Source organism: Dermacentor albipictus, chromosome 1 (assembly GCF_038994185.2).
Source record: "Dermacentor albipictus isolate Rhodes 1998 colony chromosome 1, USDA_Dalb.pri_finalv2, whole genome shotgun sequence".
Taxonomy (NCBI): Eukaryota; Metazoa; Arthropoda; class Arachnida; order Ixodida; family Ixodidae; genus Dermacentor; species Dermacentor albipictus.
The window spans coordinates 59,738,024-59,764,722 of record NC_091821.1 but is presented as its reverse complement, the minus strand read 5'-3'; the positions used below and the strand labels follow the sequence as shown (position 1 = coordinate 59,764,722).

General features: G+C 45.6%; 1 protein-coding gene and 2 long non-coding RNA genes across 4 annotated transcripts in view; 1 reads left to right on the top strand and 2 right to left on the bottom strand.

Moving 5' to 3' along the window:
• The window catches only part of LOC135918354 (RYamide receptor-like), a 262,805-nt gene that overhangs the window by 13,197 nt on the left and 222,909 nt on the right, over positions 1-26,699 (bottom strand). Inside the window, exon 2 of the mRNA XM_065452029.1 lies at positions 4,291-4,391. Within this exon, the coding sequence (XP_065308101.1) occupies positions 4,291-4,391 (101 nt within the window). The remainder of the gene's footprint in view (positions 1-4,290; positions 4,392-26,699) is intronic.
• Positions 15,851-26,699, bottom strand: part of LOC135918368 (uncharacterized) — a 142,325-nt gene continuing 131,476 nt past the window's right edge. Inside the window, exon 4 of one of the 2 annotated variants that reach the window (XR_010569643.2) lies at positions 15,851-15,957. This is a non-coding gene — a long non-coding RNA (uncharacterized lncRNA). The remainder of the gene's footprint in view (positions 15,958-26,699) is intronic. The other variant, XR_010569642.2, reaches the window with a different exon arrangement.
• The window catches only part of LOC135918369 (uncharacterized), a 73,233-nt gene continuing 73,130 nt past the window's right edge, over positions 26,597-26,699 (top strand). The window contains exon 1 of the long non-coding RNA XR_010569644.1: positions 26,597-26,699. This is a non-coding gene — a long non-coding RNA (uncharacterized lncRNA).

The following is a 26,699-nucleotide window of genomic DNA, read 5'->3' as shown; positions in this document are numbered from 1 at the left end:
GTATGAGGAGTGCTTAGCGCCAGCTTCACCTCCGGCGCAGGTCGACCCACCATTTTACTATCTTCGGGGTCGGCCCACGTATGGAGAGGGCTTAACGCCCATTTCACCTCCGCCGCAGGTGAACCCGGCATTTCACTACCTTAGCGATCGGCTCATGTGTGGGGAGTGCTTAAGGTCAGCTTCACCTCCGCCGCAGGTTGACCTGGCATTTCACCATCTTCGGTATTGGCCCACGTATGGGGAGTGCTTAACGCCAATTTCACCTCCGCTGCGGGTTGACCCGCCATTTCACTATCTTCGGGATCGGTCCACGTATGGAATGCGTAACGCCAGTTTCCACTCCGCCGCAAGTTGACCCGGCATTTCACTATCTTAGCGATCGGCCCACGCATGGGGATTGCTTAACGCCAGCTTCACCTCCACCGCCGGTCAACCCGGCATTTCTCTATCTTAGGGATCGGCCCATGTGTGGCGAGTGCTTAAGGTCAGCTTCACCTCCGCCGCAGGTCGACCTGGCATTTCACCATCTTCGGGATTGGCCCACGTATGGGGAGTGCTTAACGCCAATTTCACCTCCGCTGCGGGTTCACCCGCCATTTCACTATCTTCGGGATCGGTCCACGTATGAAATGCGTAACACCAGTTTCCACTCCACCGCAAGTTAACCCGGCATTTCACTATCTTAGGGATCGGCCCATGTGGTGGGAGTGTTTAACGTCAGCTTCACCTCCGCCGCAGGTCGACCTGGCATTTCACCATCTTCGGTATTGGACCACGTATGGGGAGTGCTTAACGCCAGCTTCACCTCCGCCGCAGGTCGACCCGGCATTTCACTATCTTAGGGATCGCCCCACGTATGGGGAGAGCTTAACGTCAGCTTCACCTCCACCGCAGGTCGACCCGGCATTTCACTATCTTAGGGACCACACCACGTATGGGGAGTGCTTAACGTCAGCTTCACCTCCGTCGCAAGTCGACCCGGCATTTCACTATCTTAGGGATCGGCCCCTGTATGGGGAGTGCTTAACGCCAGCTTCACCTCCACCGCAGGTCGACCCGGCATTTCACCATTTTCGGAATCAGCCCACGTATGAGGAGTGCTTAACGCCCATTTCACCTCCGATGCGGGTTGACCCGCCAGTTCACTATCTTCGGGATTGGTCCACGTGGGGAAAGCGTAACGCCAGTTTCCACTCCGCCGCAAGTCGACCCGGTATTTCACTAACTTAAGGATCGGCCCACGTATGGGGAGTGCTTAACGCCAACTTCACCTCCACCGCAGGTGCACCCGGCATTTCACTACCTTAGGGATCGGCCCACGCATGGGGAGTGCTTAACGCCAGCTTCACCTCCACCGCAGGTCGACCCGGCATTTCACAATTTTCGGAATCGGCCCATGTATGGGGAGTGCTTAACGCCCATTTCACCTCCGCTGCGGGTTGACCCGCCATTTCACTATCTTCGGGATCGGTCCACGTGGGGAATGCGTAACGCCAGTTTCCACTCCGCCGCAAGTCGACCCGGTATTTCACTAACTTAGGGATCGGCCCACGTATGAGCAGGGCTTAACGCCAGCTTCCCCTCCACCGCAGGTGAACCCGGCATTTCAACATTTTCGGAATCGGCCCACGTATGGGGAGTGCTTAACGCCAATTTCACCTCCGCTGCGGGTTGACCCACCATTTCACCATCTTTGGGATCGGCCACGTGGGGAGCGCTTAACGCCAATTTCACCTCCGCCGCAGGTCGACCCAGAATTTCACTATCGTCGGGATCGGCCCACGTATGGGGAGTGCCTAACGACAGTTTCGCCCACGCTGCGGGTCGACCCGGCATTTCACTATCTTCCGGATTGGCTCACGTATGGGGAGTGGTTAACGCGAGCTTCACCTCCACCGCGGTTCGGCCAGGGATTTCTCTATCTTCGGGATTGGCGCACGCATCAAAAATTGTTGGTCTGTGTCCGCGGAGACGAGATCTGCCAGAACCTAGACGTAAACAGCTTGGCTTTAAAAACGTGAACAGGGTCAGTGAATGCGGAACCGTTTGTTGTCTGCTGGGGTAGACAGCACCCCGCCGCGACGCCCGTGATGCAGATGTGATGACCGTAAGGTGGTTCCAGTTACTGCCACCATGTACGAAGTTTTTTGTTCACACCCCAATCGGCTTCGTTCCCGCATCTAGGAGAAAGGGTTGGGAAGGATCGGGAAGGCAGAAGGTGACGTGCTGACATACGTTAAATCTTTGTTCAAAGCAACCGCACGAGCAGTCTGCAGGAATGGGCTACCTGTAGTTAAAGATAACGGAGAGACAAAGAAAAAGAAAGAATTAAAGAGACAAGAAACAAGCTGAACAAAGAAACGTGTACGAAATAAAGTCATCTACAACATTAAAAGAACTAGCTAAGCTGTAAGTCACCATATAATACGATCACCGCGGACGCGTTTGTCTGTGCATTCTTGTCGGGCACATTGTGCCAAGCACGGACAATAGGCGGAGTGCCAGACCGTGGCGTGTATGCATAAACCATTATAGATGCAAAAGTTGGGAGGAAGAATAGCTGGTCGTAGCAAGAAACGTACCCACGGAACAGGATCTTTATCGAAAAGGGAAGTAACGGGGCGGGCAGTATTTAACTAGAGGTACGCTGCTTTCTAAGGATCTTAATGTTGGGAGAGCTCTGGAGTGTTCTTTTTTTCAATGTTTGTTGTGTCAAATTTTTAGATGAAATAAGATTCGGGTTGTTCGCGTTCTCACGGGCAAGGCGGCGAGATGCTGTCCACCCCTGCAGACAACAAGTGGCACCGCGTGCACTGACCCTGTTCACGCTTTTACCTGGAACCGCTTCTTGTGCTGCGTCAGCTCGCTTAGCCGAACTGGAGGCCCTCGTAAATCACGCACTCGTGAAAGTCAGCCCTTACTACTTACTACTCTTCATTGGCTATGCCATAAATCGTTGAATTTACCCTCTCTCTCACACAAACACAAATATTCTCCTTCCTTTTTTTCTCTTCTTTTTCTAAGCTGTGGAAAATGGTAGAAGATACACTGTATAAATTTTGTTTTCAGCCTTCAGAAAGGTTGGTCTCCAGCCGAAACGTAGGGAATATATATATATATATATATATATATATATATATATATATATATATATATATATATATATATATATAATTGAAGTGGTAATCTGGTCTCATCTTATTATATCTTAATTATTGAAGCATTAATACGTTGTGAAGAAGCTGGCGACAACGCTAGTTTTTTACATCACTGTAAATACACTAATTTAATCAACGGGACTCCATCTTCGAAGCGCTTTTGAATGGTAACGCTCCAGGCACCATGCATCGGTGGTACTTATAGTCTTGATGCTGTTCTTTGGGCTTAAACACCATTATCGTATTACGACTAAATACATGTCATGCTCGTACTAGTACCTTTACCTTACGTTATCAGATCCAATCAAACAAAATAACTAGCTGCGAAGTTCAAAAGACCTGTTCGCGGATCTTTTCTTGGACCTCGAGTCATCTATCTAAAACCCCAGCAGTAAGTCGCACAAAAACGTACCCGTGTTCCAAACAAACAAAATTTTGCCATCTTCGTCGCGTCGGCCACTCTGTGCGCCGGACTTGCCATTTTGATAGCCCAGTTTCTACTTACGGCCCCCTGAGGAATCCCGCTCTTGAAGCATATCTCAGGCGCGCGCTGCAAACGCCAACGAGAAAGAGAGCATTGCTGGAGACCTGGGCTTCAGAATACCGGAGATCTGGACTCGCTGGCGCAACATTACGAGAACAAAACAACGGACAAGCAACAACGGGGACCAAAGATAGACGACACCACAGCGCTGTGGTGTCGTCTTTCTTTGGTCCCCGTTGTTGCTTGTGCGTCGTTTTGTTTTCGTAAACCATTGCTGGTTTTGTTCTCGACCTCACAAACCCACTATGGCGCAGACCCACTATGGTGGAATGGGAGGATTACAGCTCGCGATAGCATACGATCGAGGCCGCAGGCTGACGTGCACATTTCCTTTCACGTCTTTGTGTTCGTTTATTGTCTTTTTTTTTTCTTACGCTCTTTACTGCAAATGCTGTTCTATCACTTTTTCGCGCCTCGCTGTTCGTAAGTTTATATGTATATATATATACACACACATTAGCGGGGCCCGGAAGCCAGGCTGATAAGCCACGCGAGCCTCGATGACCGCGATTTGTGGGCAGTTTATACGCCACCACAAGAGGGCGCGCCACGCGCGACGTAGATGCGCGCCGAGATAATCCCGCTCACTGGTTGATGACGGGATAGAGCTCCTGGAGAATGTTGTACGTCTGGTAAGGCAGCCAGCAGATGGCGAAAATGGCCACGACCACCAGTATCATCTTGGTCACCTGCGCAGACGAGAGCAAAACACGAGAGAACAGTGAGCGAGTTAGCGAGAATGAGAGAGAGATAACATCAATGAAAAAAAAAACGTAGAAGTTAGCAAGAATAATTCTCCGGTAGGCTGCCCTGGGTTGGAAAAAGAAATATATCCGTTGGAAAACATAACAATAATCGAATGCATGATTTTGCCACAGCCGAAACGCTACGGGTAATATTTCTTTAGGACAACAAGCTATGAGATTCTCGTACAGACAGCTCACAGAATAAATTATGTAGTTTTTAGCGGGATGAGCGCAGCTCAGAAATGGTTACCTGTCCCTTAAAAATTATTGGTGCACCACACCTTTTGCTTTAATTTGCAGCACTGTCCCTTAATCTGTTGGAGTAGTACTAACGATGGTAACGATTAACTTATTTTTTTTTTGCGCTGTGTCTCAGTTGATTTATATTTCTTATAATATGTGCTGTCTGCCCACTTCCGCAAACGTGGGGGATACAGCTGGTCAAGCTGGTTGGTGGCAGTAATTACCCCGTCTTTCCTCATCGCAACTTGTGCATGTTCGTACGTTTTGTGGGAAATAAATTCACGCAAGGTCAGCTGTCATTTAATAACCACATCAATTTAGATTAAAGACAGCGCCTCTATGCTTTTGTAAATTACGGGAGAAAGTTACGCATGGAAAGGTAGATACCATGCATGGCCACCCCAATAATGCCCAGCCACCTGAGAGCAGCCTCGGTCTGCGCCAAAGCAAACCTGCGGAATTTAATGGCGTTGACGAGGAGCTACTTCGAATAAGCCTAGGGAACAAACTCACCGCGGCGCATGGAATGAACAGGTGGGAAACCTGTCCCTTCCTGCCTGGGGAAACAGTGCGGGAGGATGGATGTAATTGTTTTTGGACGTTCTATCCCTAACGCGTGCCATATTGTAATGCCCAAAAGATGGAACAGGGAGAAGAAGAACGCAAACTTTATTTCCAAACACATGCAGATCGTGTGGCGAGGATGGCACGCTTAGTCACATGCAACGACGGACAATAATTATTTATTGAAATTGCACGACAACTAGTTATCCAGAAAAAAGCGCATGCGACTTCTGTTCTCCGCGTGATTGTTCTTCGAGGCAATTTAAATCCTGAGGCGCGGTATAACGTCGTCGTTCATGTAGCAGCATGTTCTGTAATGTTCGGTGCATCGTTAAGGCATTTACGCTCCTACTGTTTTCGGGTTATCGTTTTTGGCCCAATGTCAAAGCGAATCCTCTCTCTCGTTGACGGCCACGGGCATTTTAGTACCTAATAGAGGAATTCAAAAAAAGAAAGAAAAGTAGTACACGTGCGCTCACACTTTCAATGCCCTTTTTCTGGTCTTAATAGCCGGTTTTTTCAGTTCTTCAGCAGTTCAATGCCACGATGTGCAGCCGAACTGCATGCATGTGCAATGCACAAACGTGCTCGAAGTAAAAAAAAAAAACCAAACATGTTATGATTGTCTTTTTTGGGGGAGTTTCTGCAAGTTAAAATTGAAATGAATGAGAAAGAGGAGTCTGTTAACATTTCCTCATTGTGGAAACATCATCGCGAAGACGCATGCACGGATGGCTTTCCTTTCTCCACAACTGATGATTCTACTGATGTTTCAAAGCTGAAGATGCATTTCTGAAGCATACACTTCAATGGGTGCGCAATAAATAAATAAATAAATAAATAAATAAATAAATAAATAAATAAATAAATAAATAAATACTTTGTGATAAAGTCAGTGTAGCTTTCCATAAATTCAATCTTTAGTCTTCTGGCATTGCTATCGTTAGACTGGTCATAAAACAATTGAACCCAGGTTGCTCATAAACAACGTTGGTTTAATACAAACTGCTTTATTTGCTTAGGGTGCGCACGGGACGTATTACATTTGTTACTCATGGTTAGTCATAGTCATGGTCATGGTTCATAATCATGGTTATTGATATTCATACTTATTGCATGGATAGCCGGACGGTCCACGCTGGCGAATCTACCTTGCGATGACGGTGTAAACTGCACCACGCGCATCGCTGTTCACGCGGACAGCACTTGACAAGACTCGCCGTAAACTGCAATATTTTAGGTTCATTTTTATATTTCATTTTCTCCCTTTCAAATGTAAGAACCAGAACAGCAGCGAAATTATTTCACTAGAGGGGGATTGCGCAGTGAGCCCAAACCGGATGTGAGCGCCTGTCAATGGTGATGACTGGACGGCGCGCACCATCTTCACTTATGCTTGGGCCACGCGCTCCGCTGTTCAACTTTCATTTAACACTGATAGTACCTCGATGAAGCATTTCGCAACACAAGAGTGCCTTAGTAGTTACTCAGTAAAGCCTAGATCGAACGCACATGTTGGAATCTATGTGACGCGAAGTCTTCGTGAAGCGGTTAATAAAATGCTATAAATTTGCCCATTTCATTCCTTCTTCTTAGGAGTAAAGTGGCGCGCGCATGTGCTATCGCTCACCCGTGCAACGCAATGTGGCAAATCTTGTATTGGTTTATATTTCCTCATTTAATTTTATTTATTTTAAATGTACCGAACAAGTTCTGGCGAATCGCCTGTTGTAGGTATGTGTCATTATGTGTAAATCATAATTTTTATCAACACACCGCGATCATCTCAAGAGCTGGTGGTGGTGATAAACTTTATTGAAAGGGGGAAGGGTAAAGAGGGACGTGGCTGAGCGTTAGGGCTCAAGTAAGGCCCTGGGCCTGCTTGGCCTTTTCCGCCCAGTCCACCAGTTCCAATTGTCGGTCGACGTCCCCGGAACTGAGCCAGGCTGTCCAGTCAGTCTCGCTGCTGACGGGGGGATGAGAGAACGGGAGCGAGGTGCATTCCCACATTATGTGTGTGAGTGTTCCTGTTTCTGAACAGAGCCTACATTTGTCGCTTTCCCTGCCCCCTGTGATTTTGTTAATGTATTTTGGGTGTGGGTATGTATTTGTCTGAAGTCGCCGAAACGCGACCGCTTCCGTTTTGTCGAGTTGCTTGGCTGGTGGTGGGAGCGCACGACGCCTCAAGAGATACCGATGGGCTATTTCATAATAAGTCTCGCAGGGTTCCTCGTGTGTCTCCTCCTCATTCACGCCGTCCGCATCCGCGGACGAGGCTCGGCGCGCGAGATCTCGAGCCAAACTGTGAGCCGACGCGTTGCCGGGCACAGCCGCGTGAGCGGGGGTCCACACGAGGGTTTTCAAGCCGCTTAGGGGGCGTCGTGTGAGGACATGGTACGCCTGTTTGCAAATTCTACCACGGACGAAATTGCCGATGGCCTGCTTGCTGTCGCTGATGACGGTATTTGCGTCCGCATGCATGGCCATGGCAATCGCGGTTTCCCGCTTCTCAAGAGCTACTTAGTGGCACCTTATGTACCGCCCTCTTTTTAGCCAAGCGCCCGTTGTGGGTATACGCCATAGCGTGGAAATCGTCATCATATTCAACACGTGGCGACCATCTCAAAGAGCTAGTTGGCATTGGCAAGAGAGAAACATACGTGCGTTTGTGGCCTAATGGTTAGAGGATCGGACTGTTGCGATGGCTGGCAGAGGTCCAAATCTCAGCACCGGACGTGCTACCTTTCTTTTTAATTGAGGTTGAATCAACCCGGCAAGAATCCGACCAGTGGCCAACTGACGGACAGATCAATGACCGACACAGGACAAACCATGAGATTGTAGACAAAGAAATCTTCACTTTAATACGAAGCATGGTTCGTAGTATTGTACGACGCATAATTTGCAATAAACATTCGCTTCCTAACTAGACAAGCATGGTGTAACACACGCACAAACAAACATGAACATATCTCAACCGATGACAGTGAGCACTCGTTTTCCACGTTGGCGTGATCAGGAGCGGCCGTGCTTGTTTTGAAGCCAACGCTTTGTATTTACTACCGCTCACTCCACCATTTCAAATGTACCGCGCCTCCGAAATTCAGATCACGCTACCTCCAGCACTAGGCGCGCGGAAAGGCAGCGCGCATGAAGCCAGCCATCTCGGCTCGCATGGAGCTTTCGCACCCGCCGCAAATCACTTCCAAGGTACGGCGCGCAGCCGCGCGGAGAGCAATGCGCAGCCCCAGCCGGGCTAGAGTATAGGGTACTCGAGAGAGAGAGTTAATGCTGTATTACTCATGACACATCGGCTTAATTGGCCAAGGCAGGGAAGGGTGAAGCTAGTTAAGTTCGATTAATAAGTCCGGTTTTGGTGGTGAAGGCCACCAGCGACTGCAGCACAGCCTTGCGGAGAGCTGAATCACCAGCCCGATCGATCCAGTCGTCGGAGCTGATGGCAATGACTGTAGTAGCCATACAGGGAATGCTTGTATAGCGTTTGTTAGCAAGAGGAGGAGACGTAAACTTTTCTCCCTTGCAGCGCTCGATCCCGTGACGTCCAACAATGGGAGCGCGGGAAGACGGCGTGCATCAAGCCACCATCCTTTTCGACTAATAGTTACAGGCTTGCCCTCGTACCTGCAGTTTACGGCGCGTGGTCCGCTTATTATCCCTGCAGTGGGGCTTTACTCGTAAAATCATGGCGATGGCGAAAATTCGACTGGAGTGCCCGTATAATTGCGTATCGCAATAAAGCTCTCCACATTGCTCTGTGGGTAATCTTCACGCACGCTCGTTATTGCTCACATCTTTCTTCTGCCATATGCTTATTTCTTGACGGTCTTGGCGACTGCGACAGCCGGGAGTTGAACTCACTCCTGAATTTCATCCTGCGCTCATCATGCGCTTAAACATCAAGCTGCCTTTGCCAGAACATTTTTTTTTAATTCCCCGTTTGTAGCATATCATTTGCTATGATAAGTAAATAATCACATTTTGGATTGCCATTACTGATCTTTTTTGAAGAAAGTTCCGCGTCCTATCTTAGTCTGCTTGCTTGTTTTATCTTTCTATGTATTATGTGCTATTTGCGTCCTTCAGTTCCGCTGACTGTTTTTCAGTTACATTGAATATATGGCTTGTTCTGTTTCACGGTCATATGTGTTATTGCCTTATTTACCCTTTATTAATTTACATTGTGATTAAGACCCCCTCCCTTATGTGACGCCCTTTCACTGGGTCCTTCTGCTAAATAAATGAAATGCGATAGAATGGAATAAAGTAAAACGCTATAAAATTACCTTTGCAAAAATGAGTTTACACTGTCTGTAGAGTGTCTGTAGACGACTTTGTATTTCTATAGATTTATTTCTTTTTTTGTGTGTGTATACAAAATCTACAGATTTTTTGTTGACAAAAGGCGATAAGTGACAGTGACAAGAACTTTATTGGAGTGTCCTGAAGTACTTGATTGGGGGAGCCCGAAAGCTCCCCAATCAAGTTGGTAGCTCCGCCCACGACGGGACAGGGAGGTGGTGACTCTACGCGACGTCGCGGGCCCTCTGGACGCCCTGTAGTTGATTCGTGAAATCCGAGCTCTTCAACAAGGCGTCCCACTTGGACTTGTATTGAAGGTTGGAGCTCGTGTTGTACGGACACAGCCAGAGCATGTGGTCGAAGGAGCAGCATGCGTGACCGCATTTGGAGCACGACTGCGGGAAGTTGGGGTCTATCCAACTTAGCGTTCTGGGGGCGGAGGTAGGATCTGGTCTGTAAGAGCCTGAAAGTAATGGCCTGAGCCCTGTTCAGTTTCGGGTTGGGGGAGGGAATTTCCTCCTGCTGGGTCCGTAATGCGAAGTAATTTCGTGATACGTGGTAAGAGGATCTTTGAAGGGGCAATCCTGTGGGACAGCCTATGGTTAGCTCGGGCGCGATTCGTGAAATCACGCGCCAGGCAGTTGGCCCGCTCGTTAGGGTTGCAACCCACTTGGTTAGTTATATCGTTCACGTGGGCCGGGAACCACGCTATGGTATGACCTCCACTTTCTTCGCCTGTAGTAATTAATATGAAATGATCTGTTGACAATGCCGATGCGTGTTTAGAAACTAGAGCGGACGAGAAAGCCCTGACCGAAGTGCGCGAGTCACAGAAAATGGTCGTCGAGCCAAGGCTATCGCGGTTTCCTCTGCATCGTTCGCGTGTTTAGTGTAGATTGACGCCGCGCTGATAAGTGTTCCGCGCGCGTCAACGACCGAAATTGCAAACCTGTCTTTGCTGCCATATTTGTAAGCGTCCACGAAGAATGCATCTGCCCCGTAAGAATTGATTCGCTGAAGGATGGTTCTAGACCGCGCTCTTCTGCGACTTTCGTTATATATTGGGTGGTAGGTTTCTATTTCTTTTTGTCTACTCATAGTCTATAGTCGGTCTATATAAAAAAGTCGATAAGACGTTTAATTCCTTTTTGTCTACTTCTGCTCTGTAGACTACGTATAAACAAAAGTCGATACAGTCTCTATTTAATATTGTTCATTCTTCGTCTATAGACTGTCTATGGACGACAGTCGATAAGGTGTTGATTATTTTTGTCTACTTCTGGTGTATCTATTGTCTATAAACAAAAAGTTGATAAGGTGTATATTTCTTTTTGTCTATTCCGAGTCTATAAATTTCCTCTTGACAAATATCGTTAAATTATCTGTTTTTTTTCTGTATTTTCGGTATGTACGCCCGAAATGTACAAGTGTTTTTCTGTTGCCTATTTCCTTGGCCAATTGCCAGTTTCTACAGAGAAAAGGTAGAAAGGTAACCATTTCACCTTTGTCACTGAATTACGTGGTCCTTATTTATTATTTTACAAGACAAATGCTCGCAGAGTTTCATCCAGGATTGTACTGGTTTTCAGCATGTAACCTCTGGGGCACCCTAGTCTGAAATGCCTCCCCGGTGATTTTTATTTGTGAACCGCATGAAGGCGGAAGATACGTGGTGTTTTACGTAACTTGCACCAAATATTAAAAATATGCAAATGCCACGTAGCAGGACCGAACCAAGGTAGTGTTGTTTGCCGTCACTTATAGACACTTATATTATTTTTGCATTCGGTTAATTATATAATTTGTCTTTATTAATTAATCAACTTCTTGATTATAATAATTAGATGGAAATTGTCAATGAGAAAATTGTAGAGCAACATGAGAAACTCCCGATACAGCTTTCTGTTGCTCAATGCGTGCTACATAAAAGTGTTTTTTTTTTCAACCCGAAAGAAGCCCGCGAATACACGCAAAATTGCCACGCGATTGGCCGCTCGAGGCTCGTACTGTTTGTAGCTGACAACGCAGAATGTGTGAGTGTGCGATAAACCAATGTCGCGCACGTGCTGTGCACTCTGTCTTCTGATTCTGAAAGGCTTCTGACGTTGTCCTCATATCTCGTTTTCATCACTCACATCGGGTGGCTTTTCGTAGACTGATATCCTGCGCTATAAACTCATCAAAGTTTCTCATTCACTTAATACATATATGTGCCAAATCCTCCGAGCCCCCCCAGTCTTTCGCAGGTGGTATGCCAGCGCGACCGAGCATGTGCGTACGTCATTACTGTATTGATTGCGTTGACTTATCACTGGAACAGACAAATGTGCACTAACATATGTGTGCAGCAGGTATCCCATCTGGCGGTAAGCTGGGAGATATGCTAGAAATGCACTGTATATTACTCGTCGCCGTTGGCGATGAAGCAAGCACCTGCCGTGCCTTATAACCGCCTCTACAGACAGTACATTCATGGAAGTGTGCGTTCCAGCTCGTTCGTAATACATGCTCCGTAATACATCGCGCCAACGCATTTCTTTCCTCCAGGGAAAAAAAAACTGGAAAATTGAAGGAAAAGGGACTTTCTGGTTGCATGTAAAGTCAGCATTTTTCTGAAGAAGTATAGACAAACCAGACAAAATATTACAAATAAATGCTATAATTCGCTGTACTATGTACGCCTGTTATGGCACACACGATGTGCTACGACCATTGTCACCATGTCTATTTGGAAAGGTGGGCGCAACCTCCAACTTGCAAGTGACGAAATTTATTCAACAGGAACACCTTCTGGCTCATTCCATGGAACGTCTCCTTTTATACTTGAGTGCTCAGAAACTTGATGGAAGATGGAAATAGTATTATTATTACAGTTACATGATGAATTTGAGTAAATGCATGTAAATGCATATATGGCTATAAAGATTGCTAGAAATACACTTTACTGAAGTGATACGCAATCCTGACTAGTATATGATATTCCCTTACAACGCTGAAATATGGCACGGGGATAGATTGACGAACGACTAAAGAGCGAGAATTGTTGACACGACATACTCGCTGGTATTAGAGTTCAGTGACAACTACTTGGGCTTACTTGATCATTTATACAGCGCTAGCAGTTTTCGAATACGAATATGGAGCCACCAATTCTAACTTGATCCCCAAGTCGCGTTTTAAGTGTCTAAGGGCACTAAACATAACTCCAAAAGGAGTAGTTCGTAATCGGCTACAGCGATGTTTTCTTCTTAAGTGATGTGCCATGGCGGATGCCTGGGGATATTTTTGGCTACTTTTTAAGCGCCTGCAATGAACTGGCTTCTGTATTGGCCATTTGTTTTGTGATATCCTGGCTACTTTTCACTTTTTGGAACTGGCAAGCCTGGTTGCAGCACTGTCTGGTGTCTGGCTGTGTCTTGCTGTCTCTGAAATTTGTGTCTTCTTTGGGGCATCACACGTAAGGTGATTGCGCAAAGTAACTGCACTGAACAGTAAGGTTTAGCAAGGATGCTTTCCGTCAGTAGCTTATGATAAGTGAGTGCATCTTGTAGTGCGAATCTGCTGCATGTAGTGTAGGCGCCTCGGACATAGTGCCGATTTGTCGTTCTCAGGATTTGATAACGCGCTTTTGTTCTCGCTTTAACTATGTGGAATTTTTTACGGCAAGTGATCACTCTCGGTTATTGATTTTACCGTCATAGTTGATGTCTGTAAAAAAAGGAAAATAGACCATGTTTTACCTTGATACCGAGCAGCCACGAAGCGGATTGCGTGTGTTGAGCAGCTAGTGTGGGCAGATATTGTTTCGTGGCGCTCGATCGAGCCGCCATAGACGCTGCGCTGCACATGTAGTGAAATTCTCGTGACGCGCTTTATGCATAGGCTTCGAAATTCTGTTAGCGTGACGAATTTTCAAAAAAGAGACGTATGGTTGAATAAGTGCTAGCGTACTCGGATGAAAGGCCGTGTTTGCGGGGCATGCCACAACAGCGTGTGCGCTGCTGTTTTTCCTATAGGGAAAAGTAGCAGTATTTATGAGGCTTCCAGCAAGCAATCTAAATACATGCAACCGCAAAGGCTTTTGGCGCACGAAATTCGCGGCATGCTTAGTCACTTGCAGCTTCGCAACTTAGCCGAAAGAATTAGATAACTACAAATTAGTCGATCGGGGAAGCACCCGGTCCATGTTTCAAACTGAAGGCATTGGGTTTGACGATAGCCTGAAGAGCTTTTTCTTCGCGCCTGTTTTATGCACAGTGTAGCAGCGAGAGTTATTTTTTGGGCTGTTTAGAAAGCGTTAAGCGCCTTTCGATGCTTCGGCATTATGCAGTTTACATGCTCTATTCAGTGTTTATCAGCTGGTTTTATAGGCAGCTGCTCGCGCAGATTCGCATGGTGACAATCGTGCTAGGCATGCAATCCCTGTTGTGCGAAATAAGTGTTTCGGTTTTCATTACTGTTTGATACATAGTGCCGTCGTGTCGGACAGACTGTCTACTACATGCCGTGCATAAAAAAAAAATTAAGAAAGGCCACATTATCTATTTGGTGACCTTTTCTTGAGAGATAACCCACAGATTATCCAAATAATTTAGTGGATATTGAACGTGTTCTAACCTCATTAACACTCCTACGAGATCGCAACATGTTTTAGCGGATAAGGAACCTTATTAACATAACCCATTCATGTGAATTCTACTGAAAATGTGGCTAATAATGTATTCACCCAAGAGTATTAAAAAGAGAGACATTTGACACTGTTATAAACCGAAATAAATTGCAATTCCTAACGTGGTAGTTCAAAACTGCAGTCACAATTCTGAGCATGTTCGTTCTGCACGGGCATATTGCATTAACAGCCGAAAAATGTGCACATAGTCCAGCCGGGTATCTTTGTTTCAGCAATTATTATAAGTATCATTTGGGATTCTCCAATTCGTTTCTTATTTTGATAAGTGCACTATATGTCATATGAACCTGTCTTGAAGCGAAACGTATCGCTGCTTGCACCAGCGGCCGTTACGGCTGTCTAACTGCTCATCATACTGTATCATGATAAAACATTAGAATGATACTCATATGTATTGCTCTTTAGTCAGAGGTAAACAAAGGTAATTATTGACAGAAATGACGAGAGCAAATTGTATATAAAGCTACTAATGAAGCGTAAAAATAATATTCATTGAATAGTTTTCCCTCAAATTGTGGCGTCTGCTTTATTCGTGTGTCTTTCTGTGTCCTTGTCTTCCGTGCTGTGCTCATGTTGCCATGAATTACGAAAATTTCATGAAAAAAGCCAGGGATTATTCGGAAAAAGATCAGCGAATTTGATAATGTCAACATAGGTATGCTGTCTTGTTATATGCCATACAAGGTTTCCCGAGAATATGTTTATTGAACATGTTTTTGAAGCTTTTCGCCTTACAAAAAATTGAGACTAATTGGTGCCAGTTCCTGAAAAAAAAAAGCAAATGAAGCATACTGACATGGCATTTCTTATTTAACTTTTATTTGCTTTAACTAAAGGTCCTGAACCTGAAAGCCTAGAAAAAAGTACTAATGTTGAAGAGCAGCTTATATAATTTACTTTAATAGCATTCAATCGAACTATAGTTTTCAGTTTACTTTCCCAGAAGGTGCATATCTGTCGTGCCATGTAACAGAAAGTGCTCACGTGCTATTTCTGGTGCTCATGCGGTATACCTATCTTGCAACCGTGTCAGCATGCCCCAGAGGGCTCGTTATATATACGAAACTAAGAAGTGACCATATCAATATAATTAATCCATTTGCCTTCCATTGAAGTTATGACCAATGATGTATTCATTTAGGAGAAAGAGAAAGATATTTAAATCTGTACTAAGGAAAATAAATTATAATCTTTGGCATGATACTATCAATACTACAGTCACCCTTCTGAGCATGTAATTCTGCGCGGCCATATTTAATTACGATTAAGTAATGTACAGACAGTCCAACTGGGTAACCTTGTTTCAGCAATTGATATAAAGATCATTTGGGATAAGGAAATTAGTGTGTCATATATGAACTTGTCATAAAAAGAACATACTGTTGCTGCAGCACCGGCAGCAATTGTGACAGTTTAATTGTTCATCACACTATAAAATGAAACATTGTATGATGGTACTGATTTGTACTGACAAGCAGCCATTAGTCATAGTTAACAAGCATTAAGCTTTGACTGAAGTTATTTGGGCAAATATATTCAGCTGTGTAATGAACATACAAAGAATACAAAATTGTCATTTTTGTCTCAGGTATTGCATCTATTTATTTGCAGCACACGATTGCAGCATCTCTGGAACAAATGACGCGAAGGTCAAGGCCAGCCTCGCGACCATGCTTGCCAAGGGGAAGTAGCCTGCAAATTTTTACATAGTCTCTTTCGATCATAGCATAAGACATGCATTTTAATAAATTAATGTAATATATCCTGCAATAGAAACTGTTAATTTAATAACGGTGCACTTGTTTTCTTTTTGGCATTGTATGATTCAGCACTAGTGGAATTGCTTAAATTTTTTTTCTGTTTATGGAATATATGAGGGCGCAGCTGGTTCTTAATTTATTATTATTAATCTATTAATATTAGTGCATAAGTGCAGATGACAAGTGACAGGTGCACATGCATAATATACATTCAGAATTATGTGCCGCTATATGTAAGCAAAAGTTTAAGCTAACTTGTAGATATCACATAGCTAGCAGGTTTCATTTAGGCAGATCCATTCCATTTAACTATATTATTTCTTAAATGTGCATGTGCACAAATGCTCATGCAGCCTTACATTAAGATTTACGGCTACATGAATTTGAGATTTGTCGACTGCTTGCGTCCACATGCATGATCTTCTATGTAAAGTTCCATAGGCATGTACCCATATGCACATTAGATGCAATAAATTTTTATAGACATTTCTAATAGACTCCTTATTAACAACCCCCGCAGCGAGTGTTTATATATAAGTAGAATAAGATCGCCTGCCGAAACGGTTGGCGAAATGTGGTCTATATGGCTAGTATATAGGGTGTACCAGCTATTTTATCCAAGCTGGTCAATGAAAATAAAAGATTGAAGAAAAACACGTTCTAAGATATACTATTGCACAAAGACCACGGGCCAGACCTTTGATGGCTGAGCACCGTAGGTCTTAAAATGGGATCTTATTGCACCGTCTTTTTTAAATAATATTCTTCGTTGAACAGCTTCGCTAAAGTATGTTAGCTGGGACTCCCTGTATCGACAATAGTCGACAAAAATTGTAAGGCTAGAGTATAGATTAGTTATAGACTGCTCTACAGGAATTGTCTATAGGCCGTCTGTAGACCTAAATGTACAAAAAGTGTAAGGCCACAAGTCCACAGACAGACTACAGACTGGTCTGTAGGAATAGGCTATAATAGTGTATAGACATTTTATATACTTCAGTCTACAAAAGTAGAACTACATTAGCCTATAGGCCTTTGTCTATGGACATTCTGCTGAAATTTGTCCACAAAAGTCAATTTTAGTTCATCTTTGGACCGTCTATACTCATTCTATAGACATACATTCTGTTGACTAGTCTAGAAAAAGTGTAAGGCAATACGTCCTTAGACTGTCTATAGACTAGTCTAAAGAATTATCTATCGAAAGTCTATCGACATCACAGACACATGCGTATAAAGTTTATGCAGATTTTCCATAAAATTTTTGTAAGGGGGTATACGGATTCGTGTGAGCAATTGGCGATGGATGTGCGTTGCCTAAAACAGTAAGTGCTCACATGGCGCCCGAATCACGTTACTGGGAATTCCAAAAGCCATCATTGCATACAGCTTGGGTCACTAATGATCATACCTGCGAGCTTATTTGCGTTTTGAAGCGTTTTCTGTAAAATATTGTACCTGCAACCCTCAACACACCTCATATCACCAAACGAACAAAAAATTCATGATTACCCAGCTTACTACAAACGTATCGAATTGTTATAACCCTTGAATTAAAGCTCAACGTCTCGTTAATCACGCGACGCCTCAATCTACAATAAAAGCTGACATCATCTAGAAAGCAAAAAAGAAAAGTAATAAATAGATAACAATTACCAACACAGCAGAACTAACGAAGTCCGTAATCTTTTGCGTTTTGCCGATTGTGTTAAGTCAGAAGCTTCAGCCGTAACCGTCATAATGGCGCGGTTGGCTCAGAACGTATCCACGCAAAGCGTTATAGATTAGGCTCGTCTTTATGCGCACGAATCGCTGGCAGACTTGCATCGCACGCCCAGCTGCAGCTTGCACGGGAGCGCAGGTAGCCCGCGAAGAGTCGTGTGGCCGAGCATACGTCAGGTAAGACACAACCGGCGCATTCACCTGGCCACAGGGTAATGCAGTTGGCGGGGCAGAAGTCAGGCCAGGAATCCGTGCCCGAGAGTCGTTATCGTAAATCCGATCGAATCTGCCCCGCAGCGCGAAGTTCCACTGTGCGACCGACGGGCGACACGTCACCCAGAGGCACGCACGGCGAGGATTTCCGCTCGCCGCCCAGTTCCGTGCTATATCTCGGCCGCTTGTGCTCTTGGTCACGCCTCTACACTTCTGGTTTCTTTCTTTATCCTGAAGTCTTGACCCTCTTTGCGCTCGAATTCTCGGGCTCTCACTGAAGGAGGAAATGTGTGCCCAGTGAAGCGGACGAACTAAGGAGCTGAACTTGGAATTTCAAGCATCGCAGGCTCTTTTGTATTGCTGCGGCCCTTCATGATTATCGTCTTTTTTAGCGTACGTTACTTTTACTTGATATTTGTCTTGGTTTTGATTTTTTTTTCTTATTAGAGGCGCGGTCGACTCAACCATTCCGCAAGCCATTGGTTAAAAGGACTTCTACTACATAACAATACAATGCTTCATTGTCCGATCAGTACTTTCCATTTTGTTTTTCTCCAGCACACAACCAAAGGCTCCTTGCAGGAGCAATCTGAGAAACATAATGATTCAGCTTAGCGCAGGCACGTATGAACATAACTGCCCACTCTCCCGCATTTTTTGTAACGTTTACGAATTTTCGACTCGTTCCAAGACTTCACGAATTTTGCGTCATGCTTTACGAAAAATAAGCACTCTTTGCGAAAACTTTTAAAACTTGGTAACGGATTGGGTGACGAAAGATTTTTAAAAAATCCAGGCAAAAAGAAGAAGAAATTATGTGGTACTTCCACCGCTTTTTGAGGTAGTGCAAGACGCCATGTACTAGTGGAGTACTTGCTTTGAACAAGCTTACTCGGTATATAGTTCCTGAAGCAGGCGGTTACAAGAACGTCGATGGGATCTAATGAAAATGTGTCACTTGCCCGTCTCTGCTGTTCTAAATTTGCTGCTGCATGTGTGCTGCGTCTGAAGTTAAATTTAAGCAATGAAGCGCATACGCATAAGGGAGGCAGGCGGGGGCCACATAAAGTGTGCACTCCGGGTCAAGTTCTTAAGAATGTGTGCCATATAAATAATTTCGCTCTTACTATGATGCTTTTACTCGCCTTGAGGACTATTTATGAGAATGCGATATCATTTCAGCATTATAATGCAATTCATAATTTAGTATATGTAGATAAACGATGCTTAGGGTAATTCTGGAGCTCTGTAGAAGATTTTTTTTTTTAATTATGGGGTTTGACGTGCCAAAACCACTTTGTGATTATGAGGCACGCCGCAGTCGGGGGCTCCGGAAATTTCGACCGATTGGGGTTCTTTAACGTGGACCTAAATCTAAGTACACGGGTGTTTTCGCATTTCGCCCCCGTCGAAATGCGGCCGCCGTGGCCAGGATTCGATCCCGTGACCTCGTGCTTAGCAGCCCAACACCATAGCCACTAAGCAACCACGGCAGGTGCTCTGTAGATGATTGACTGCCCACGGCCGGGGCAAGTGTATAAGGCCTATGCATATTAGCAATTTCAAATATTGTACTGCTCTTTCGAATACGTGACCAATTACACCTCGGGTTACGGCGGTTTGTATAACGTCGGAGGTTTAGTTTGCATACTAAATAAGTAAGTGCGAGTTCAGATGCTGCATGTGGTGCTACCTTTATTTGGACCAGTTGAAACCAGTTTACGAACTATATGACGCCAACTTATTTGTTGATTAACGCTTAGTATGCTGTTGTGCATGTCTTTATTTATTTATTTTGCTTTACTAGGTTCACTTGTGTTTAATTGGAAAATAGCAAAAGGTGCCGTTTGTTGCTGTTTTTCTTCACTTCTATTTTCTTTATTGACTGTTTAAGCGCATGCATTTTGCCGGAGAGCTTTTCATGTCACTGTCGTACTTTAAGCATAGGACAATTTACTGCAATGTGATTTTAAGGCAGTGATATACTACCCGTGTCACAGCTGTGGTATTTGAACTTAAGTAACGAGGCGATTCTTTTCTTTCTTATGTTACGTTATACCTAGGACAGTTTTCCATACGCTTGTATTCGGAAGTTTATGTAAGAGAACGTTTGGGGGAAGGATTGGGTTGCGATAGCTCAAACGTAAGTTGCATTGACGCAGCTTCGAGTAGTCAGATTAAGGAAAGTGGTCGGGTGTCTGTAAAGAAATGCTTTGCATTTAAGGAAATGAAAAGTGCAATGCCATGTACGGGGTACATTTTTCTGAAGGGAAAAAGAACAAAATTTGAGGACACCCAAGCACTTCTTACGAGTTGTGAGTGCGAGAGCATTAATGTCCCACTGACCGCCACTGAGTGGTCTTACGAGTTATGAACTTCTCGCAGGGAAGCGAGCGCGTTGAGACGCTTGGCCGACGCCTCCTAGATAACACAAGGCCGGTGCGATTCTATCCGTGGCGTCATGGTACGGTGCCTTACTGCCGCAGAATCTAATGGAGACGCTTCCGAGTATGTCGCGGTAATTTTGGTGTCACCACTTTCGCCACGCCGTGTTTGGCAATGGAAACTTCGCTCCAAGTAGCATGATGTCATTGAGCAGATTGCGCAATCCTGCTATCCAGCAGGCGCTGGTTTAGCCCATTGAGTAAAACATCGGTATCTGAGCGAGGGGTGGTAGGCTCGAAACTCACTACCGCCAACGTTTTATGCGAAGCATATTACTAGAGCTCAACCCAGCTCCTCAGGCGCGGCGGTGTCGCTTTCAATACCACGTGACACCGTGACATCACGACAGAGGAGAAACGGGGCTCCAACTCGCGCCGTCGCTCGCGGCGTCACCCCCCGCATCGGACACGGTGAGCGTCGAGCAACGCAGCGTTCGGCGCGACAACGAAATGTGCGCCTGAGCAAGCGCCGCACGCCTGAGCCGACGCCGACGACACCGGCTTTTCGGCGACACGAGCTCCTTAACGCTGTCGCGTTAAAATAAAGGCTAGTATGCTTCGCATCCTGGGCTTAACCTTACCTAAGCCACAGCCATTTTAGAGCGCAGCTCTTTGGCGTCCGTTCCTGGGTTCCGCGTCGTCGTCGGCGTCGGCGTTGTCGTCGGCCTCGTAACCAGCTCGCCGACGAATCTGCTCCGCCGCCGCGCATGCGCGCTGTCGGCTCTCCGGGCGAGGGAGGATGATGGAAGGGAGGAGGAGAGAGTGTGGAGGAGGGCTGGCTACACAAATGGCTCTTTGGCGTCCGTTCCTGGGTTTCGCGTCGTCGTCGGCGTTGTCGTCGGCCTCGTAACCAGCTCGCCGACGAATCTGCTCCGCCGCCGCGCATGCGCGCTGTCGGCTCTCCGGGCGAGGGAGGATGATGGAAGGGAGGAGGAGAGACTGTGGAGGAGGGCTGGCTACACAAATGGCTCTTTGGCGTCCGTTCCTGGGTTTCGCGTCGGCGTTGTCGTCGGCCTCGTAACCAGCTCCGCCCCCGTTTCATCCCCCCAGCGCTAGCAGCGACCGACTGATACCGCTTTCGTGAGTCCGCTACCGCACTCACGAAAGACGTCGTGCACTTCCTGCAACTCGCATTAACCGTCCATCGATCCACACCGATGTTAGTAGTGGGGGACTTTAATGTTGACATAAAGACAAACAGCAATTTCCTAACACTTATGCGGGAGAACATCCCGTTCCTCTCGCTCGTAACGCGTCCCACGGCTGTGACAACCTCGCGAGGCACTTGTATAGATCTCGTCTTTGAGAATCAAGCATTGGTGTACCAAGTCGAACATATATCAGTCTATTTCTCCGACCACAAAGCTTCCTTCATGACTGTCAAGAACTGTTAGTGGAGTGTTTGTTAAAGGAATACGTGTGAAAAATTAAAAAAAAATTCTGTGATAGCGCATACATGTGTTGCTCGATTTCTTTGCCTCAATCTATCGAAAAGGTGAAACAGCTTATTTGCTGCGCTCAAATTTCGCATTAGAAAGTAACGTAATCGTCGGTATTTTTTTCCTTCCAAATAGATTCAGTTTTTTTTTATAACTGCATTTTTATAGCGATTACAGAGAAGGAGTTAGAAAGGAAGCGAGAGCTTGCGCGGACAAGCAACGCGCGGATAACACAGGCTTCCGAGAGCGAGGCTGACGTGGCGTCGCGGCATTGACCTCTCCCCTCGCATACCACCTGGCCCGCCAGCGCCGCAGTGTGTGTTCCCGTTCACCTGCTCTGCTCTGTCGAGGCACGCGCGAGACTTGGTGTCGCAGCCAATGGGGATTCAGGTGGCGTTTCGCTGCCACAGACGCCGACTTTTTCGCGCCACGAGCCATTTGATGCTTTCGCACCGATAGTGTAGCGTATAGCTCTCTAAAATGTTTATAAAGACCACCGATGGTCCATAACTGTTGCGCAATCGAAGCAACTTCTCAATACGCCCTAATTCCCTGACAATGGTGATGGAATACCTATACTTACCCCAATCTGGGGCTCCAGATAATGGGCCCAATATGTAGCACGTGCCTTAGTAGAATATCGGTACTTTGTCGGACAAAGTGGCCAGTTCATATAGTGCACTTAATTTCTCTTTCTCGCTTAGTTTATTTTAGCTCTGACGCTGCCAGTTGAAGCTTGCTCGGCAGCTGCAAAGAATTTCTCTATCACTGGCATCGAAGCAATTCTAAAACTTAGGCAGGGACCCTGACAATTTGTCCATGTGATTTGATGAACAATGAACAGCAATCTATATTTACAAGTCATACTTTTCTGTTTGCAGTGCCCCATCAAGAGAAGCAAGCACGAAACACACAAACCTCGCCAGGAAAGCTGCCGAGTGGTTAATGAGAGAAGCTAAAATCCATGCTGATGGATTAGAAGTCAACAAGCGTATTAGAAAGAAAATAAGCGTTGAGTAGTGTACGTTTACAAGTCATCATGGAAGTTATAAGTAACATGTGATTATAATTTCTAGCTTTTTGGGTTCATGCTTGCACCCCTTTTCCCCCGGAATAAGTTTGTCATTTCAAAACGAACACTCAGTGTGGACAGAAGGTGAATGGAACGTTTTTTTTTTCTTTTTAGATTTCCTTATATTTGATGGCTTCACGCACTCTAGCATTTTTGACTGTTCGCCGGTAAGAGCCTTCGAAACTTATTCGAAAAAAAAAAGAAGATATCCATATTTCTTTTGTAAGGCCGATTTCAATTTCACAAATTTTTTTTAACAGCTGCTGCAACACACGTGGGGCTCATTAAACTTGTGCTATAGTGCGGAAGTTGTGCCAGGACTGGCGATCTGTTCACAAGAGCTCTCTGTATCTTGCGCGCTTTTTGTGCATTGCTACGACTGCATTCTCCGTAGTTTCTCTCCTTTTATCAGACGTTGGAGCACAGGAGCGTGTATCTCCTTATATTCACTTATTTAAATAAAAATGACAGTGGAGCGCGACGTGAAGGCCACAGTTTATTGCTTTATATAGGCCACCATGGGCTGCTTGTTTCTACGACCGCAAAGAAATGGAAACGCCGTAAAAAATGGAACTACGTAACCTACAATCGACAGTACTTCCAACACACTTAACACGCTTCCGTCTAAAACACCCGCAGCGCACTATACAGCCGACAATATACCCAAGCTACGGTTTACAGTACGTTTTTTTTTTTTCAAAATGCTGTGCCATTCCCTCCCATAATCTCCGCCTGCACTGTATTATAACAAGGAAGCGTGTGTCCACTGAGGCTTGGGATGACGCTTTTAAAAACTGAACTGGCGTTAACAACGCAAGCGTTTCTTTGTTAGGTCACATTGCGAGAGTCTGGTTCACTCGCTCGTCCCAACTCGCCTGAATTACCACTCTGTCAAACAGAGACTGCCCATGCTACCAAGACTTGCGGTAAAAAAGTAACCAAATGTGCTCTCGAAACATAAAGAGCGCCCCAAAACACACATTCAGGTGTTTAAAGCCAATATAGGCACACATAGGCACCAAACGACGAAAGGAGGCAAATATAAGCACTATGAAATCAGTGCTAAACGACTTCTTACCACTTAAAATTGGTGCTCTTACACCGAAAGGGTGTGACCCTGATGCCTGCGCAGTGAAACGAGCGCGACAGTCTTGCTTTTGTTTTTTCAATGACCTCATTTGAGTCTTGCTGCTGGAAGAGCAAAGTGCACTGTCCGACGAGTTCTAGGCATTTGCTTATAATCCCGTCTCTCGGCATCACCAAGCGCTCTACCACAAGGATATTTACAGAAGAGTTCAACAAAAGACACCAAAAGTAACAAAAGCCGATTCCGATTGACTAACCGGGGTGTATAGAAAGAGGATTAAAATAAACGTATGCATAGCGAAGCAAACTGGTTATAACAGATAACACAAAGCATGCACAAAATGACAGAAAGGGTGCAGAAACTAATCACCGAATTATGGGAGGCAGACAGAGGCTATCACTGGAAATTAGACGACTCGTCGTCAGCAAACAGAACCTGAACGAAAGAGTAAACATGTCAGCGAAACGAGCGCGACAGTCTTGCTTTTGTTTTTGCAATGACCTCATTTGAGTCTCCCTGCTGTAACAGCAAGGTACACTTTCCGACGAGTTCGAGTACAGAAGCAGAATCAACTCGTTACGCACCTCATTCTTCTTACGGGCACAGATCACCACGGCAACGAATGATTATTATAGAAACGCCATGGTGAATCAAGACTGCTAATTCGGCTATAGTTGGAAGGAAGGAAGGAAGGAAGGAAGGAAGGAAGGAAGGAAGGAAGGAAGGAAGGAAGGAAGGAAAAAGTGGAAAAGGAAAGGCAGGGAGGTTAACCAGTTTGGCTAGTTGGAATGTTGCAATCATGGTTACGAAATTCAGCGCAATCACAAGGGACAAAGAAGGAAATGCACGACATGAGCGCTGTCTCACAGCTGAATTTGATTGGGATCTACGCTAAATATGCACACATACAAAAGAAAGTAAAGAAAATGGGGCAAGGGCGGCGGAAAAAAAAATCAAAACCAAACCACAACGCAGCAATCCTGAGAAGATACAAAAACATCAGGCGTGACCAACTCTCGATCGGCTCGAGCAGTCTAAAGCGACTTATCAGTGCAGTTACATTCCGTGTCATGTAAGGTTGGTGATTCCTGGCTGACGCATGTGTCTTCGTGTTTCCTAATGAGAAACGCCTGTGTCACTTCAGGGGTTGTCTGGTCCTTGCTTTTATCGAAAATTGAGCACCTGCTGAATTCTGGTGTGTAGCTGCATTGCGAAGCCACATGCAAATTAGAAGTTCTTCCTAAAGACGCGAAATGTTCCGTTAATCTCGTGTTAATACATCTACCAGTTCGTCGAATGGAAACTTTATCGCACGATAAGGGTCATTTGTAAACGACGCCTACCACAAAGCGAACAGATTCCTTGACGTGATGGACCGGGCAAGACCCTTTTTACCAGCCGATTTCAATGCGCGCTTGTCAATTAATTCTTTGAAAATCGCGGTACATTTGCAGTAGAAATAGCAACGTCCGGTGGAGAAATCCGCAAAACAACCAGACTGGATGCACCGTGATTCTGAAAACAGTGCTGCAAATAACAAATTTACGTCAAGTAACGCCTCTCAGCGTATGCGTCCAGAGTCATTATTTCCTTCTTTCTCTCTTTTCCGTAATTCCTAGTCGAAAATAAACTGCGGTGTTATTCTAACCAAGTTTCAGCCACAGTTCTGGAACGACGCACTGTTACATACCCCGTCCAGACACAAAGCGAAAATAGCGGAAATTTCTTAATTTTCCACAAAGCGCGTAATTAGTTCTCACATTTATACATCTTCCCACACATAACCTTCGACGTGCCGATCATCGCCTTGAAATTTAACTGCGTTATGGCTCTTAGCTTCGATGATTGTTGCAATAATATTTTTATCGATAGTTTAAGCAGCTGTTCTCCAATGCACGTAGTCGCGATAAAAATTACACAGCAGAAAAAGATATAAAATAATAAACAAAAGAAACGTACAATGAATTCAGGTGGAATTTGTACAGCATAGGCTTTCAGCACGCGGAGTGGTTCCTAATGTGGCGGAATGACGCATTCCTTTGCACAGCAGGAAGCGGGAAGCACTCGAAGGCGGTGAGTACACGGGTGCTGGTTCTTTCCGGGTCATGCCTAAGCGTTCCGAAAGGAAAATCACAGAAACCGAAGAAAACAACAAAGCAAACGAAGCGCGCGTCTGCAGGCCGTATGCTGGCTGATGCAAATGTCACTGTAACTAATGTATGCGCTGGCGCGCATTGTGAACTGGGCCGTGCGGGCGAAACGATCAGGGCAGCGCTAGCGAAACGTCAAGGCAAAGGCGGCGCCCGCGGATCATCAGGCGCCACGCTCGCCTTTTCCGGCGGCGCACGGAGCCTCGGAAAGACGCGCCTGATGCACATCGCTGCAGGCGGCGGTGCAGAGCGGCACGAGATGAAACGGCACGACGCAGCTGCTGCCTGCGCCAGCACTGTTTAAATCAGCCCTGAGCGTTTCTATTTTCCTTGTATTTTTCTGCTTTTGGATAACAGAAAGAAACATCGATAACACCATTCAGTGACGGACTCTAGCGAGACCTTCGTGGCCGCGCTAAGTCAAACACAGACAGCACATAGACAGCGATCGCGAGGCTCCTAACTGACGCACTGCACGCCGTCCTCGCAACGAACGCCTATCCAGAAGCCGCCATATGCGAATGCTCCAGCTTACGACGCATGCTTG